Raw genomic sequence first — 19,077 nt, forward strand, 5'->3', positions numbered from 1 at the left:
CGTGTAACTTCGCGTCTTAACTCGTTTAAACTAATTCTGATGGATCCGACAAATAAATTCAAGCTTACCTTCAATTGGGTATCACATTGTAACTACTCAGCGCGCTGAGTCTTTTTCATGTGATCTTTGTGAATCCGACTACGGAACCTCAAATCATCTGATATGCAACTACACAGCAGTAGCGCAATTGCGATTTCGAGTTTTCGGGCGTCCTTACATTGACGACACACCGTGTTTAGACGACTGAAACTCAGAGACATACGAAAGCTTCTTATCCAATGCGGTAAAGAGCTTTAGGCTTACTCGCAGGCGATTTGAACTATTTGTGAGTTTTATTCGAGTTTATTCGAGCCAATATATTCCGATTCCTGATTCTCATTTGATACTTGGTTTATGAAAATGAGTTCAGTAAACACCAAATGACCGATGTAGCTTCAATTCTGGAATATGCCCGAGACCCCGCACTTCCGAAATTGTCGATAGAGGACAATAACTTCTAAAAACCTTTACTTAGCCATTAGTGATCTAGATCTGCGAAGCTAAGTAGTTTAATGTCTATTCAAGTAGATTTTGAACCTTCGAGGTATTACGATTGCAGCGGTTTATAAGGGGGATTCCTGGGTGACCGTACTAACCAACCTATAACTCCGGAACCAAAAGTCAGATTTGAATAAAATTCAATCGCAGTTAATGGAAGTGTTATATCTTTCATTTGAAATTAAGCTTGTAAAAATCGGTAAAGAAGTGACAAATGACGTACTGATAGGGGTACTGTTCTACTCCCTGAGTAAGGGTACTTACAGAGTGGCCGCGAGAAGTTGAGCAGGGGCTGGTACTGACAGTAGATTGCGAGATGCGAGAAACTTACTTGCAGCATATCAAATGGAGCCTGTCAGAGTAAAAGCAGGCAGTCGGCGCAGATCTGCTCGGCTTTCACTCTGACAGGCTCCATTTGATAAGCTGCAAGCAGGTATCTCGCATTCTAATGTCAGTGCCAGCCCCAGCTCAACTTCCTGCGGCCACTCTTTAAGCACCCTAAGGAAGGATGACACAGACTTGAAATGGCGAGTGGGCTAACGGCACGGCTGCCTCCGTCCCGACAAAATACTGGCAGGTCTCTGGGTACGTTCACCATTAAGTTGCTCGTTGGGATAGCCCATTCCCGATTTTACGCCGATCCGGCTCTTAACTTTACTCCCCATAAACGATAGTGTCAACCCTAGGATGAACTCCTTGCTTCATAGATAATCATTAAATCACAAGAGGCGACTACATAAAACGAATGGAGATAGCGGCCCGGTTTTGGGACCCAATAAAATGGAGAAAAAACAATAAACTTACACATACGGAGCAGGCGCGGCGAATCCGTTCGCCAGAAATGGTTTGAAGAGTCGCCACCACCACCAACAACTGAAGTTATTCAACAAAAGGAGGAGGAAGACAAGCAGCAACAACAGCCAGAGCAGAGCGAGGTGAGCAGTACCACACAGAAGCCACAAGTGGTGGCAGCGAAGTCCTTAGTACAGGAGCTACATTAGTTTGTGGACGCGACAAACAATGTCCATAAGGACATTAAGTAGATGATTCTCAGAATGCGAAGGACGCTAGTGTCTGCGGTGAAGGAGTATGACACGGGAAGGGCGGATGTAGCTGAGCATTGGCGTAGGCTTAAGCTATTATCTTCCAAGCTCCTCCGAGGAAGCTGAAGCTGGTTGGAGTGGAAAACACGCCAGTGTCCGTGACTCCAAAGAGGACAAGATCCTCGCCAGGAGATGAAAGACCAGGTGGGCTTCAGAAGCAGACGTGCGAGGATGCTATCATTGCCGAAGAAAAAGACGTCACGACTCTACCCTACGGCTCACACTCACTTTACATGAACGGCCTCCGGGGTTGTTTGGGGGATCTACAGTTGCAAATTGCTCAACTTCAACCAATATGCATGGATCTCCAAGAAACTCATATCCGGGACGGGACTAACCCCAGACCGTGGCAAGGCAACCTGTATCATGGGAGGCTAGAAGCGGAGATAACTTTTTTCAGACCATTGGCCTCGGAATCCGGAATGACATCCCATCAACACCGCTACAGCTCAATACGAAACTTATAGTCGTGGCACGAATTATATCTTATTCGGTCACATCACCATCGGAGTGCGCAATATCGGTTAAAAATGAAGAACATGCTGGAGCAACTGAACACCCCCTTCCTGGTGATGGGGGACTTCAACGTCCATCATCCGTTGGGGGGATCTGGCAGAAGTGACCAACGGGACAACCGAATTGCCGAAGTCATGGAAGAATGTAACGTTATTGTACTTAACAACGGAAGCTTCACCTATATCGGAGGTCAATACTCTTCAGTCTTGGACATATCTTTCTGCTCCACGGAACTCGCTGGGGCCTGTGGTTGGTCCGTTCTCGCAGACACCAGAAATAGCTACCTATTCAAATAACGTACGACCGCATACCACCAGCAACGACTCGCCGTTGGCGCTGGCTTTACGATCAACCGACCCACTAATAACTAAACTAGTTCATGGCGCCGAGCGGAGTATTCCTCGCACAAGTGACAAACCTCCACCCCGAGCAACCCACTGGTGGAACTCGGAGGTCAGTCAAGCCATCAAAGACCACCACAAAGCACTCTGGATACTGAAAAAGACACCAGCTAGCCACCCCATCAAAGAACAACGGGTTGCAGAGTTTCGTAGTTCACGAAACCGGGCCAGAAAGGCTTTCGATGCTGCGAAGATCAACAGCTAGAACGCGTTTTTCCAAGGGATATCTCCCGATGTTTCCACGCTGAGCTTTGAGAGTTAACGCTCTCAGCGGGAAAAGAAGGTAAGTCGGCTTCTCCCTCAAAGTCAACGAAACCACAACAGTTGAACCCCAAGAAATTGCTGTAGGCATACACTTCAGTTAGTTATCCTCAGATGATGCCCTCTCTTTAACCTTTTTAGAACGATGCAGAAGACTCGAAAGAGCGCCTTTGTCATTCTCATCGGACTCCGGACAAGACTTCAACAGAGCGTTCTCCGGGATAGAATTACCAGCGGCGCTACCGCCCACGACAACTACGCGGGACTCGATTATGTCGGCTACCCTATACTGCAGCATGCTTCACCCGAGGCTAGAAGAATGTTTGAACCGCATCTGGAATCGCCAATCCATCCCATCTTCTTGCAAAATGCCCTTTGTAATCCCTATACCATAGAAGGGCAATACTCTCCCTACGACGAAAGACTTTCGGCAGATTAGCCTACTCCTGTGAGTAGCGAAAACTATGGAGCGGATGGTCAACAAACGGCTTATGACATACCTCAACGAAAACTCCCATCTTGACCAGCGACAATTCGCATTTCGTAAGGGTGGAGGGACAGGAGCGCACCTCGCAATCTTTGGAGAAATCCTCCGACAGGTTCTGGCGGACGATCTGCATGCCGACATAGCAATATTGGGCATCGCCAAGGCCTACAACAAAGTCTACCGCGATGGGGTTCTCCGGAAACTTGCTAGCTGGGGAGTCACCGGAAACCTTGGGAAGTACATCAAGGACTACCTTAACAATCGTCTCTTCAGAGTGAGAATCGGTAACTTACAATCTAGAACATATGTGAAAGAAAACGGTATCCCACAAGGATCCGTCTTCGCCGTCATATTATTCTTCGTCAGCATGAACTCCCTCTTTGCATCTCTGCCGGGGGAGTTTATGTTTTCGTCTACGTCGACGACATCACAATTATCCCTTTCTGCAGAGAACCAAAAATTCTCGGTATCACGCTGGATCGCCGTCTCATATTCGTACCACACTTCCGGACTGTCAAAAAAGACTGTGAAAGCAGGAAACACCTCATTCTAACCATCAGTGCCCGGCATCGGACATGGAACAGGAAAACTGCTCTGAAACTTCAGCAGTGCGCTTATCAAGAGCAAAATATTTTACGCTACTTATTTTTTTTACATTTTAACGACATTCAATTAGCTAGAGATTACTGGGTTGGGAAAGTTATGAAACTTAGAGCCATAGTACTCAAGTGAGAGCAAGGATGTGAAGTAAACAGATCGAAAAACTAGAAGTGGCAGGGTCATTAGAACAGGCTTAATATCGTACGGGCTTAATCTTTGTCTTCTGTTAATGAGGGTCGAGCTTAGGCAAAATTACTACGAATCACCCGAGTTCACTAAAATGTGTCCTGATAAAGGTAGACGTGTCTATCTTTACCGTGACAACCGACTTAAATAACCAGCCACAACTTGGAGGGGCTTATGAGCGTCCTTGCCCCCTGTACAACGGAATGACTCGGTTGGGAACGTTCTGGGATTTCTCGAAAGGACCGCTGCTAGTACTTGTACCCTCCTGAAAACGGCTCAAAACATATCCCTGGAATAGACCGGCACATACCTCCCAGAAATAGCTCGCCTCCACAGAACCCAGGACCGACCATGGTACATGAGAAGTTCGAACACCTCCACCAACCTATCCAGGGCACACTCCCCCGAAGTCGCTCAGGCCATCAGTCTCGCGATTGCAAGGAGACCAGAGAGAATACCGACTATCATTCTGACGGACTTTATGCCCGTTATATCCCCGCCCTGGAAACGGGAACGTCACGCCACCCTTACATATAGGCTATAGAGGACACCTGCGATCCGTTGACTACGATATGCTAGGTAGCCGGTCACTGTGGGATCAGCGGGAATGAGGAAGCCGACTCATTAGCAGCTTGTGGAAGACAGGCCCGAAGATTGCTGACAAAATTGGTCCCATCGACGGATATTATCTCCGACTTCAAAGCAAAAACCACGGCTCATTTTATTAGCCACTTGAGGAGCCAACCAGGCCACCTCCAAAAAATCAAGGGAGGACCAGAGCGATGGACCGACCGGAGTAACAGGCTCGAACAGAAAGCCCTCTCTCTTGGACACACAAAAATAACTTACGTACATACGATAATTCGAACTGACCGTCTGCCAGGTACGCCAAACCAGACTCACCGTCGAACACCTTCTGGTAGATTGCCTAGAGTTTCAAAACCTGCGAAAACTCCATCAACTACCGTATTTCAATACGAGACATTCTAGCCCACGACCCGTCAAGTGAGAATACAATCATCTCATTCTTGAGGGATGCCAAGGTGCTCGAGAAATTAGAGGTACCCCCATGGCCTGTACGCCTTACCCGCTCTGCACTACTCCAAAATCCAAAGCACTCCAACGATCCACAACGAACAACCTATCAGTTAGCATCTAGGATAATGAAATGAAATCTACAATGAAATGTAATGGAATATGTATAAACTTTATTATCTTCTCGGGCGAATGACCAAGTAGGTTAAAACCCGTAATAAACAACCAACCAACCAAGAAATGATGGCACAGAGCATTAATCCTTCTTCATATACTCCCAACCGTGTTCGTTTCCTAAATACTTCTGATTCTACTGTATTCTTCGACACATCCATGAAGGAAGAGATTCAAGGAATCCCGGACCATATATGCCCGCAAGTGATCCCCAATATATTTTATAATAAATTCCGAGAAGTCGACTGTGACAAAAAGTTCTACACTGACGGATCAAATCTCGATGGGTCCACTGGCTTCGGTATCTTCAATAATACTATCACCGCTCATTCAAGCTCAATGATCCCGCTTCAGTTTACGTCGCAGAGTTAGCTGCAATTCAGTACACCCTTGGGATCATCGACACTCTGCCCACAGATCACTACTTCATCATTTCGGACAGCCTCAGCTCTATCGAGGCTCTTCGTTCGATGAAGCCCAAAAATCAATTCCCATATTTCCTGGGGAAGATACGGGAGTCTTTGTGTGCGTTATCTGAAAAATCTTATCAGATTACCTTTGTTTGGGTCCCCTCTCATTGCTCTATCCCGGGCAATGAAAAGGCCGACTCATTAGCAAAGGTGGGCGCATTAAATGGTGACATATAGCAAAGACCAATCCGCTTCAACGAATTTTGTAGTATTTGTCGTCAGAGGACACTTAACAGTTGGCAAACCTCGTGGAGCAATGGTGAACTTGGATGATGGCTACATTCCATTATCCCAAAGGTATCAACGAAGCCTTGGTTCAGGGGGATGGATGTGGGTCGGGATTTTATTCGTGTAATGTCCCGACTTATGTCCAACAACTACACCTTAGATGCGCATTTGCGGAGTATTGGGCTTGCGGAGAGTAGTCTGTGCGCTTGTGACGAGGGCTATCACGACATCGAGCACGTTGTCTGGGTAGGCGCCGGGTATTTGGACGCCAGGTCTCAGTTAAAGGATTCCCTTCGGGCCCGAGGTAGACCACCCAATGTCCCAGTCCGAGATATGCTGGCAAATCGTGATTTCCCCTATATGTCCCTTATTTATACCGTGTGGAACCGATCAGCTCCAGACTGCCACTATGTAACCGCCGTCGCCCTTACCACTACGGAAACTTAACCGAGAGCGACTCGAGGTCCGATGACTTTTGAAGGATTCACCGGGTATTTGGACGCCAGGTCTCAGTTAAAGGATTCCCTTCGGGCCCGAGGTAGACCACCCAATGTCCCAGTCCGAGATATGCTGGCAAATCGTGATTTCCCCTATATGTCCCTTATTTATACCGTGTGGAACCGATCAGCTCCAGACTGCCACTATGTAACCGCCGTCGCCCTTACCACTACGGAAACTTAACCGAGAGCGACTCGAGGTCCGATGACTTTTGAAGGATTCACCGTCCGAAGAATACTATCCGCCAATCCGACCTACTAGACTGAGGCGCTAATTGGTTTCGCTGATCTCCCGTTTGTCCGAAAGTTGCAAGTTTTGCTCTTCTCTCCCGGTCACCATCTACGCCTTCCCTCCCCTGTCCTTGATACAACTGCTTCTACACCGATTTTGGAAATAATCCCCCCTCTGAATATCTTGACCAACCGTAAGTCTCAGATAAAAAATCAAATTTGTATTCCGTATTCCTAGTTTTAAGATAGTTGTAATTTTATCTCTTTGTTAAAACTATTGCCCCCATCTTGTAAATAGAATTGTATCCCTAGTTTTAAAACACCGGTGAAATTTTTCATAATTATTTGTTCCCCCTTTTGTGTACCAAACTATATTGTTAGTTTTAAGATAAATGTAAATATTTCCTAAAAAACTATTACTATTGAATTCCTTGTTTTAAAATTTTTCATAAAAAAAATCTTTTGCCCCCTCTCTTGTATATAGAATTTTATTTCTAGTCTTAAGATAGCTGTAAAAATTTTCTCTTTTACATAAAAAAAAATTCAACTTTGTAACCTCCTAGTTTTAAAATATTCAAAATGTAAAAACAAAAGAATTTGGCACCGCCAAGCTAACGCATTTGTGCCTATCAAATAAACGAAATGAATAAAAAAAACAAGAAATGCACGGAGGGTGTGCGCTAGGGCATTGCAAAAAAAACTTTTTTTTGAATTCTCAAAGGCCCCCCCTCTCATATTGTGACAAATGTCAAAGTAAGCTCAGATGCCAAATTTCACATCATTTGGACAATTTTAGACCCCCGCCCACTTCGCTTGAAATTTTTTGAAATTGGTACTATGGGAAAATATGGAGGAAAAATACATTAAATGCTCTAACTTTTGAAGTAGCAATCAGAAAATTACAATTTATACCTCTTTTGAAAGGAAATAATCTAAGTATTTGAATGAAGATATATTTGTTTCTTGAAAAATACGGGAAAGTGGGGTACTGGGTCATTTTGACCCCTAAATCCCTTATTTTTAATGATTTTTCTGCTCCGTGATGCAAAACATACATATTTTGTAGTTTTTCTAATGTGAAAAAATCTCAGAAATCGAACGGAACCCTTTTGACCTTAGTTCGAATACGAGAAGTTGGGGTTATAGGGCTTTTTGTCAGTCATATTAAATTTTATCATTTTCTCATGCATATATCTCTATTATTCTTCAATCAATTTTCATAAAATGTAACTTATTGAACGTGTAAAATTCTGAGGAATAAAACAAAAATAAAAACGTTAAAGTTATTTCAGAAAATCGGAAGAAAACCATTTCCCCCATTCAACCGACACGCCTTAACCTTCTATTTCGATAAACAGCAATCACCGCAAAGCACACCCGATGAACTGAAAGCAAAGTAGTAATTAAAATTTTCTTATTCACAAAAGCACTTGTAGTTGACCGCACACGGCCACGGCCAGGCCACCTCCCCTCCCCGATACGGTATCCAACCCGCTCCATTATTGCACTTGTTCGTTTGACTCTTCCGCAGAGGTAGCTCGAAATGGACTGAGAACATCATCCTCTATTGCCCAGACATACTACCTACACACATATATGAATGTGAAAGCGCTACTGAACTATACTGTCGGACCCCTCCGGATATTTGCTGAGAGCAAATAAAATCTATGTCGAATGGTTTTCTATTACTATGGTCATTCGAGGAACGGGGATCTAACTTCCGATTCCCCGCACGTTCCCCTCGGGGAGTCGTCTGAAAAGAAGTGATACAGTCCCGAACTAGTCAGGTAAGCGATAGCGCGCACGGTCGCAAGACTGACTGCTGAAAGGGATAGAAGCGAGGGTGGAAGCTTAGTCACCTCACTTCTCTCATATGTTTTTATGATTCACTTCCGTGAATGGAAGCGGCACGGCGGAGTTTGAGTGCAGGGAATCGCTACTAATGGGTATGGCGTTTCATAAAAAGTTACCTCGCATAAAAAAGGATCTCTATTTTTTTTGTAAGGGGGAAAAGCTAGATGCCGAGCGAAGGAAAAAGTTTCTAATGAACTAGCCCACAGTCCGTCAGAACTGCAGCTGATAGCATGAAAGCATGGAAAACATTAGTTGTTGCAACACTGGTAAATGAATGCTCCGAGAAAGTGCGGAATTATATTCTGATTTCAAAGCGTTCCGGGGAAAATCGTTCGCTAATGGGAATGTGTGTTTTGTGCATTGAGTTACTGGGAGCTTATGCAGAATTAATTTGCTATCGGTACTGGAAATGTTCCGGTAACAGTAGTTAATTTGTAGTGCGATGTGTTTGCAGGAAGAATTTTTATATTTATCTTTCCCGAGAAATCGAACGAATAATATTGGTAAAATTTGATGTTTTCAAACACTTTACGGTGGGTAGTTAAATTTCGAGGCAGACGATTCGGTCATCCCGATAAAAAATATGGGAATACTCTTTTTCACCTTTCCCAAACGAGACAGAAAAAAAATTTGAACACATGCGAACCGAAAAACTCTTCTGACCCTAGACTCCCATGAATCGAATGGCATCATCATCATCATCGGTGGCTTACCTTTTTGTGCCAGTAGATGGCCGGCACCGGATTTCCCGAAGCTTTACACTCGAGCGTCACAGTGCCCCCCTTCCGGGCTGTGAATTGTCGATTCTGTGGCACCACTCGTATCGTTGGAGGCACTGCGAATGAAAATAATAAAAAAAAGTAATACCAAGCCGAACAATAAGTAGCCATCATTAGAGGAATCATGCACGAATGCACCATCACCGGCAGCCTGCAGCAGCAGTGCGGATATTCCCCGACCGGGAACCTACCTAGTATTTCCAGTGTGTGCACCTGATCCCGGCTCTCGTTGTCACCGATCTGGCAGATATAATCGCCGGCGTCCTGAATTTTCACATTCGCTATCTGCAGATTGTAGCCCTCGACCAGTTTGAAGCGAGGATCACGCGTCACCATCAAATTGGCCGCCGTAAGCACTGAGGTCCCCCGGCGCCACAGCAGCACGTACGAACCTGTGTCCCCGGTTGGTTGGTTGGTTGGTTGGTTGGTTGTGTTGGATGTGTTGGCAGCGTGACAAGGGAAGCCGAAAATGTGAGACGGTTAGACTATTTAAACAGACACGATGTGCAATAACGATGAACAAATATTGGTCGAGATGCGGTATTTGCGGAACAAATATGTTTGAGTTCGGGAGCGGTTAGTTGGTTGTGTACGTCGTAATGCAGTCTAGGTGAGTAATTTTTCCCCTTTGAAAGTAGCTTAAATACGAATTTACTGAATTTCATGTAACAGTTCTGGGTACTACAGACGAGGTCATTCCTAGTTCGGTACGGTGTCCTCATTCTTGATGGCATTGGCTTTGTCAGGTTGCCGGGAGGCTGGAAGCAGCTTATTAAAATAATGTTCCTCCCGATACGATTGCAAATATTTTATGCATTTTAATAAGAGTCTGTATGGTCTATACGGTGCGTTGCAAGACCTTGTATGTACATGTATTAGAGTGGTAAAATTTATTGATTGGAATTTCCAAATAGAAGCTCAATTAATTTAGAAACATTGATCTTTAAAATACTTAATCTCTTTTCAATTTAAAATAATAACTTGGAAAGCATCCAAATGAAACACCCTAATCTACATGTATACCTTCGGTCGGAAGCAGAGAGATTATGTGGAGAAATTATTGTCCAGTTCACCCACCCAACCAACCCGTCCCATACTCACCGAGGTCTTTTACTTTGCACGGCAGTTCGATCGAGTCACCAATGATGGCCTTGTAGAGATGGCCCCGGGTCATAAATTTCGGAGCTACGGTTGGTGCGTCTACGTCAATGGTGGATATGAACGGTTCGGGCCGGCCGTTGCAGAGTCCTTTGTTCGTTGTTGTTGTTGGCATCGGACAGATATAGAAGGGAGAAAATAGAAATGAAAATATTTATTAATAACGGGAGGTTTAGTTATCGTTCAAAAGCTTTATTTGGGTCTATATTAAAATTATGTCAATGACACCCATGTTCCTTAAACGATCAGATCACCCTTTCAGAATTTAATTAAATTTTCAAAATTTACTCGTCCGTTGAATATTGATGAAATTGATCGTTTGATGATTTGATTGCACAGTGGCTCGATTGGAATGATGTTCTTTATGATTGCTGTACCGATAGTACCGACTCCGAAAATCCCAGGAACAATAATCCATTGTTGGTACCGAAATTCTGACACTGACAAAAAATAGTACCGTTATTCTTTATACCATGCACAGCTACTGATGCTACATATTATAAACTACCGTTGTGATGAGTCAAATGTTTTAATTTAAGCACGGCTCAGTAGCGGATCCAGGGGAGGGTCCTGGGGGTCCGGACCCCCTCCCCCGAAATTTTTTAGCGTGTTGAGAAATTTTAAAATAGTTTGTATTTTAAATTCTTTCTAAACTCAAAATCATTCCAAAATAGATTCGACAACCAAAACTGATTTTAATTAAATGAGGTTATTACATATTACGTATTGCACAATCATCATTTCAAGTGTAGACCCCTCCGATTTTTTTTCTGGATCCGCCCCTGGCACGGTTTCATCATAAATATTTACAACAATATTGCATTTGCATAATTCGTTCAAAAACGATGCTTCTACGGGTTTCCGTTTGTAGGTCTGTGCTAATACAATTAGTTTTTTGTAAAATAAACAAATCACTATTGTACGTTGTCACTTTTGAAAAAAAAAATGTTCCCAAAATCGTGAATAAAGTGCAATGAATTCAGGAGCAATCACTTTTTTGACGTTCTGAAAACAGGACCAGGAACAAAAATCATATGTTTTATAATTACGTTCCATTTCATTTCAGTGATGCCCGCGTAACGTTTTTATTAGTGAAAATATTTGTGAATTTTATTCGCGCTTTCCGCCATGCCATTACCGAATCGAATTTATATACGTGAATTAGTACACAACATTATGAACATTATTCATAAAACCAAAGTTTGACTTATGATGTTAATCATAGATTCAGGAACATTAGTTCACAAATTCAAAAGAGTCCGGATGCTTTTTCGTGAACTATTTCACAAAACTCGGAATTTTTTTCATGAATGCATTCATTCCTCATGAGCTAATTCATGACTCCTAATATATTAGTATCAATCCAATATCCGTGCTCGAGAAATAGTTCGAAAAATCATCAAATATTATTTATGTATTCGTGAACTGGTTCATGATTCCTAGTATATTAGTCACGACTTGCCATTTGTGGTAGTGAAGTAGTCCACGAAATCATAAATTTATATTCATGTATTCGAGAACTGGTTCATGATTTCTAGTAAAAGAGTCACGACTGACCATTGGTGTACGTGTAATAGTTCATAAAATCATGAAATATTATTCATGAATTGGTGAACTTGTTCATGATTCCTAGTACTTGACTTACGATCTATCTTGCATGCTTATAATATTTAGAAGATATCTCTAACCATTTTTAATGCCAGGCACGTCATGAAATTTTCACGTGAACTATTTTACAAAATTGGAAGCGTTATTCGTGGGATTATTTTTGTTTCATGCACTATTCCATGCAATGTCATATATGTCCAGCTGCTAGCGAGCAGCAAGAGGCACGAGCGATAGCTATAAGAAAACTTTTAAGACCTAAATCATCGTTGTGAGGTCTCGACAGATAAAAAACTGCACTGAACCAAAAATACATTATAGAGCCACAAATCGTATTCGTGATTAGAGCATTGCACACATTTTTTTAATTCTCGAAGACCCCCCCCCCCTCTCATATTGTGACACATGTCAAAGTATGCTTATATGCCAAATTTCACACCATTTGGACAATTCTGGGCCCCCGCCGACCTCGCCTGAAATTTTTGAAATTGGTTTTATGGGAAAATATGGAGGAAAATATATTAAATGCTATAACTTTTTAAATAGCACTCAGAAAATTACAATTTATGCCATTTTTTAAAGGACAGTAGGACCTTAGCATTTGAATGGAGATATTTCTGTGTCTCAAAAATACGAAAAAGTTACGGGTACTGGGTCATTTTGTCCCCAAACTCCCCTATTTTTATTATATTTCTGCTCCGTGATGTAAACCATACATTTTTTGCCGTTTTTCTAATGTGAAAAAAATCTCCGAAATCGAACGGACCCTTTTTGATCTTTGTCCGAACACGAGAAGTTGGGGTTATACGGCTTTTCATATTAAATTTAATCATTTTCTCGTGATTCATTGAATTGTAATAAACTTGAACAACGTTGAACGTGGAAAATCCTTAGGAACAAAATAAAAATGGATTCGTTACCGGTAAAATTCAGAAGCACCAAACTTTAAGTGTAAAATACACTTAGAGATTACATGAGAAAAGTTTCATTCCCGAAAAAATAGGGGAAGTTGAGGTTTTAGGACATTTAATAAAAACAAATTATTTGTAGAGTTAACGTCAAAATTTTTTATGTTTCTGAATTTTACCGGTAACGAATCTATTTTTGTTTTATTTCTAAGAACTTTCCACGTTCAATAAGTTACATTTTTGATTGAAGAATAATAGAGATATATGCACGACAAAATGATAAAATTTTATATGAATGACAAAAGGCCCTACAACCCACAGTGTTTTAAAACGTCGTTTTCGTGCTCAAAATTAATAGCGTCTAAACCGTTGAATTTAGAGGTATAGTTTGTTCGGAGAAGTTATTGTTCTTATGATTGCGCATTCACAGGAGTATATCGTTCAGTGATTAATTCACCTATAAGTGATATACGAAATTTATTTTCCGAACTAATTATGACATAGACTTTGTGTTTTCGGCAAAGTTGTAGCAAATGTTACTACAAAAGAAATTGCTGAAGACACCATATATTTATCTTCAGTAGTTTACGAGTTAGGGAACATATTATATGGAAGACACCTTAAAATTAGTTTTTTCATGATAACTTTTTTAGACATTCTCGTATTTTCTTGAAATCTTCCACAAAGTTATTTGTCGTATCGAAACGCATATTTTTGCTGAATATAGTTACTTCCTATCTGTTGAATTTAAAAAGATATTCCAAATTTAAGGATTTTTTTGGGGTAAGTTCCACCTTAAATAATTCTTTAAGGAGCAAAAAGGAGCAAAGAACATGATAACATTCTGAAAGTACATGCTTTTTACTTTCATATAGTGGCCCGATTGTTAGTCGACGCGATTCTCCCCAAGTGTTATGTTCAATACAATATACCATCGCAGTGGTATAAAATGAAATATTCAAGCGCACTGCGACAAACAGCTTCATGTTTTTATGGTAAATTGCATAGAACACGTTCGCCTATAACATGCAATGCATATGGTTTGCCTTTCAAAAATCAAAGTGTAGTTTTGGATGTGTTTAATAATGTCGATATTTTCATTATAAAATAGATAAATAAATTTATTTTTAATAATCGTTTTCTCCGTCATCTTCAAAGCTTTCTTCTTCCGCTAGAAGAGCTTTGGCATCTTCTAAAAATCGTTTTATACTATACAGGTGACGTCAATCAAGCTCCATTATAAATGTCACGAAAGACATTAATAACCCTTCTGGTGGGATTTCCATCGTTTTTTCAAGCTTACCAGTATCCACTGATTGTTTAAATTTCATGTGACACACTTCTCGAACGCAATATATGCTACATTTCGTACTTTGATCTTGATTGTGGTCAAAGTTCCCTTCTCCTTTTTGGACATCTATGAATATGTTTTATGCAATTTACCATGAAAAGATGAAGCTACTTATCGCAGTGCGCTTGAATATTTCATTTTATACCACTGCGATGGCATATTGTATTGAACATAACACTCGGGGAGAATCGCGTCGACTAACAATCGGGCCACTATATGAAAGTAAAAAGCATGTACTTTCAGAATGTTATCATGTTGTTTGCTCTTTTTTGCTCCTTAACGAATTATTTAAGGTGGAACTTACCCCAAAAAAATCGTAAAATTTGGAATATCTTTTTAAATTCAACAGATAGGAAGTAACTATGTTTGGAAAAAATGTGTGTTTCGATACCACAAATAACTTTGTCGAAGATTCGAAGAAGATACGAGAATGTCTAAAAAAGTTATCAAGAAAAAACTAATTTTAAGGGGTCTTCCATATAATATGCTCCCTAACTCGTGAACTGCTGAAGCTAGATATATAGTGTCTTCAGCAATTTCTTTTGTAGTAACATTTGCTACAACTTTGCCGAAGACACAAAGTCTATATCTAAATTAGTCCGGAAAATAAATTTCGTATATCACTAATAGATGAATTAATCACTTAACGGTATACTCCTGCGAATGCACAATCATAAGAACAACAACTTCTCCGAACAAACTATACCTCTAAAGTCAACAGTTTAGACGCTATTAATTTTGAGCACGAAAACGACGTTTTAAAACACTGTGCAACCACTACTTCTCGTATTCGGACAAAGATCAAAAACATCCCGTTCGATTTCTGAGATTTTTACACATTAGAAAAATTGCAAAATATTTATGATTTACATCATAGCGCTGAAAATTAAAAAAAAAATAGAAGATTTTTGGGACAAAATGACCCAGTAGCCCATTTTTTCTTATTTTTCGAGAAACAAAAATGTCTCCATTCAAAGTCCAAGGTTATTTCCCTTAAAAAAGTATGAATTGTAATTTTCTGAGTGCTACTTCAAAAGTTATGGCATCTAATATTTTTTCCTCCCTATTTTCCCATAGCAGCAATTTCAAAAATTGCAAGCGAAATGGGCGGGTGTCTAGAATTTTCCAAATGATATGAAATTTGGCATCTGAGCTTACTTTGACATTTGTCACAATATAAGAGAGGGGTCTTCGATAATTAAAAAAAAAAATATTGCTATGCCCTATTCGTGATATAGCTCACAGAACAAGATACCGCGAATCAATCGAACTTTTATGCTCCTGTTCATATTGTCAGGTTACTCCGGCTTAAAAAACCGATGATAACCAAAAATTTCAGATCGCTATAAGGCGAAAAGAAATTACGAATATCATCATAAAACTGCTGATGTCATGAACATGAGTCACATCACTTCACGTGTCAAATTCGAAAGTAAGCTCTAGAATAAAACATCAAGACAGCATCCAAATAAATTCCGAAAATCGCGACGAAGATCCTAAAATCAAGAACATAAATCACACTCATGACAAAAATATAAAAAATCATGACTATGGTCCTAAAATAAAGATCATAAGTCACTGCACTCGTGTTTAAAATATGACGGTAACGTGAAAAGAAATTACAAAAAACGTGACTAAGATCCGGAAATCATGAATATAAATTACATTAGTCGTGATCAAAGCATCAAAAATCGTGACTATGATTCTGAATTAATGAACATAAATCACTCTAGTCAGGAATAAAATATCAGGATAACATGATTGGAAATTTCGAAGATCGTGACTCTGATCCTGAAATCATGAATGTGAATCAAACTACTTGTGATTAAAGTATCAAAAATCGTGACTACTACACTCTACTCATGATTAAAATATTATATCACGATAACGTGAATAAAAATAGCGAAAATCGCAACCAACTTCAATCACGAACATAAATCACGCTACACTGACAGAAAAATCCGATAGTTAACTCATGAATAAAATATTTCGGTAATTTGATGAGGAATCCCAAAAATCGCGAATGAACTCCTGCAACTTCGGAACATTGTTTAGCTGTCGGCTGTGTATTCCAAAATGATGTACAAGGATCCCAGCAAAAACTAAACAAGTCCAGGGAACAACCACAGTAACCCTACCAAATATTCGAATGTAACGCCATGTAGATATTCGACGCGAACTAGTTTTTTTGGAAACAGAAATAGTTTCCTGAATACGAGGCTTGTAAGTCATGAACTTGGTCACGGTTTTCGTAAATCGTTCAATTCACGAATTCATGAATTTATGAACGGATTTTTTTCCGTGTGCGGAGACCGCTTGGGAGCATTCCCTCCAATCATAGAAATAAATCATTTGCTCGTTAAAACCATCATCATTGATCAACATAAATTCGACGTTAAATGTTAAAATCAGTCTTCCCAAAAGCACATCGCACACAATGTTCGCTCTGGCTCTGTGCTCATATTATACCCACAATTCGTGTACGAACTCAAACACGCTATTTTGTACCTAAACACGTGCACGTGTTTACCTGCACAACCGAGCCCCATGTTCGTACGCGGTGTGCGTACACGTAGGTTCGGGGCACCAGTTTTCCCTTTCTCACTCTCATCATCACAAGCGTTGACTCTTTTGCCTTGTGCAAATCGTACTCATGTACGCACCCGGTGTACGTAATAACCTGCGTTTTTTTATTTTTTGATGCCATTCGATTAGCTAGAGATTACTAAATAGGAATGTTATGAAAATTTTAGCGCCATAGTACTGGTGAGAGCAAGGATGTGAAATATACAGATCGAAGTGGCAGGGTCATTAGAAACAGGCTTAAAATCTTACGGGCTAATCTTTTGTCTTCTACTGGCAGAAGTCGAGCTTGGACAGTGTTACTACGAATCGCTCAAGTCTACCAACATTCTCACGGCAAAGACAGACTTGTCCCTCTTTACCATTAAAGCCGACAAAAGTCGACGATTAACAACATTAATGAAAATGTTGCTGTTCAGCTCTGTATGCTTTTCAAATGCTGGAGTACATTTTTATTGAACGATGGCCATTACCCTAGCAGTTTGCTACTATGCACGAAAAAAACCCGTTCATAAATTCATGAACAAAAATCACGATTTCGTGAACAAAATTATTTAAGAAAATCATGACCAAATTCTTGAAATTATGAATAACAAACCTCGTATTCATGAACCTATGTGTTTTCATGAATCTAGTTCATGCAAAAATGTACATAGCTTTACATTGTAATTTTTGGTTGGGTTACTTTGGTTGTTCCCTGGACAACCATAGTAACCCAACCCTGGTTTTGTTATGATTTTTATTCATACTTTGGGAATGCACTGGTTTGCAGTATATCGACTGTGGTTCATGATTTCTGGAGCATAGTCGCGATTTTAATGAATTATCATTACAGTGACATTTTATTCATGAGTTTAATATCGGATTTTTCTTACAGAGCAGCACGATTTACGTTCATGATTTTAGGGCTTTTGTAACGATATTCGGAATTTATATTCAAGCTTTCGTGATATTTTATTCACGAGTTTAAATTAGGAATCATGAACAAGTTCACGTTGTATGAATAAGATTTTATGACTTTGTAAACTATTTCTCCAGCACGAATTGTAATTCGTGACTATTGTACTAGAAATCATGAACTTGTTCAAAAATTATTTCATGGTTTGGTGCTATTTCATGAGCATGAATAGTGAGTTGAGACTAATTCGCTAGAAATCAGGAATCAGTTCACGTATACAGGAATAACATTTTGTGATTTTGATAACTGTTTCACGAGCACGAATATTGAATGGCGACTGATCCATTAGGAATTATGAACCGGTTCACGATGATTGAAAGGCTTCATGAATAATATTCAGGGTTTCACGAAATAGTTCACGAGAAAATTGACGTGATTTTGTGAACTACTTCACAACCACAAAAACTAATTAATGTTTAATACACCCAGGTTTTTTTCACGCCGTTTTTTTGCGCGGTTTTTTACGATTTTTTTACGCGGATTTTTCAATTAACGCGGTTTTTGCAAAAAATATTCTAAGTTCTTTTGAATGCAAAAGACTTAAACTTTTTCCGAATAAAAATTCTAAGTCCTTTTAAATGCAAAGAACTGAAGAATTTTAGCAGTTTTTATTTTACGCGGATTTCGCAATTAACACTGTTTTTGCAAAAAATATTTTAAGTCCTTTTAAATTCAAAATACTTAGAAGATTCTCGGAAAGATGGAAGAGACGGGTCTGCAAGACTCCTTATGACTCACACTCCAATAATATGGGTATTTTCGGAATGGTCTTGAAGAGTAAAAGACAAAGATCGATGTTTGACGCCATTTTGAATTCCAAGATGGCGACTTCCGGTTTAGCGAAATTCGCTATAATCCAATCAATATGGGTATTTTTGGAAGTTGTTTTAATTAAACAGTTGAATTTACTTAAATGTATACATTATGTTTAATTTGAATAAATTCAAACCCCCAACTCATTGTCACCGCACCCTTCTGGAACACATAAAATATTTTGCATTTTGCTGGTTTATGATTAGATCTTATATTTGAGGGTGATTTAGATGATTGCCCAGATTTTTCATGCGGGAATTTCGGTATATCGGAAGTCGCCATCTAGAATTTTATAATGACGCCAAACATAGACGTTTGTCTGCTACTCGTCAAAACCATTCC

The 19,077-nt window shown here is 40.2% G+C and overlaps 1 protein-coding gene across 1 annotated transcript in view; it reads right to left on the reverse strand.

The window, feature by feature from the left end:
* Window positions 1-19,077, reverse strand: part of LOC131692668 (limbic system-associated membrane protein-like) — a 360,515-nt gene that overhangs the window by 124,734 nt on the left and 216,704 nt on the right. The window contains exons 3-5 of the mRNA XM_058979833.1: window positions 10,461-10,607; window positions 9,551-9,751; window positions 9,294-9,415 (exon numbers count right to left, since the gene is read on the reverse strand). Coding sequence (XP_058835816.1) covers window positions 9,294-9,415; window positions 9,551-9,751; window positions 10,461-10,607 — 470 coding nt within the window. The remainder of the gene's footprint in view (window positions 1-9,293; window positions 9,416-9,550; window positions 9,752-10,460; window positions 10,608-19,077) is intronic.

Source organism: Topomyia yanbarensis, chromosome 3 (genome assembly GCF_030247195.1).
Source record: "Topomyia yanbarensis strain Yona2022 chromosome 3, ASM3024719v1, whole genome shotgun sequence".
NCBI classification, from domain to species: Eukaryota; Metazoa; Arthropoda; class Insecta; order Diptera; family Culicidae; genus Topomyia; species Topomyia yanbarensis.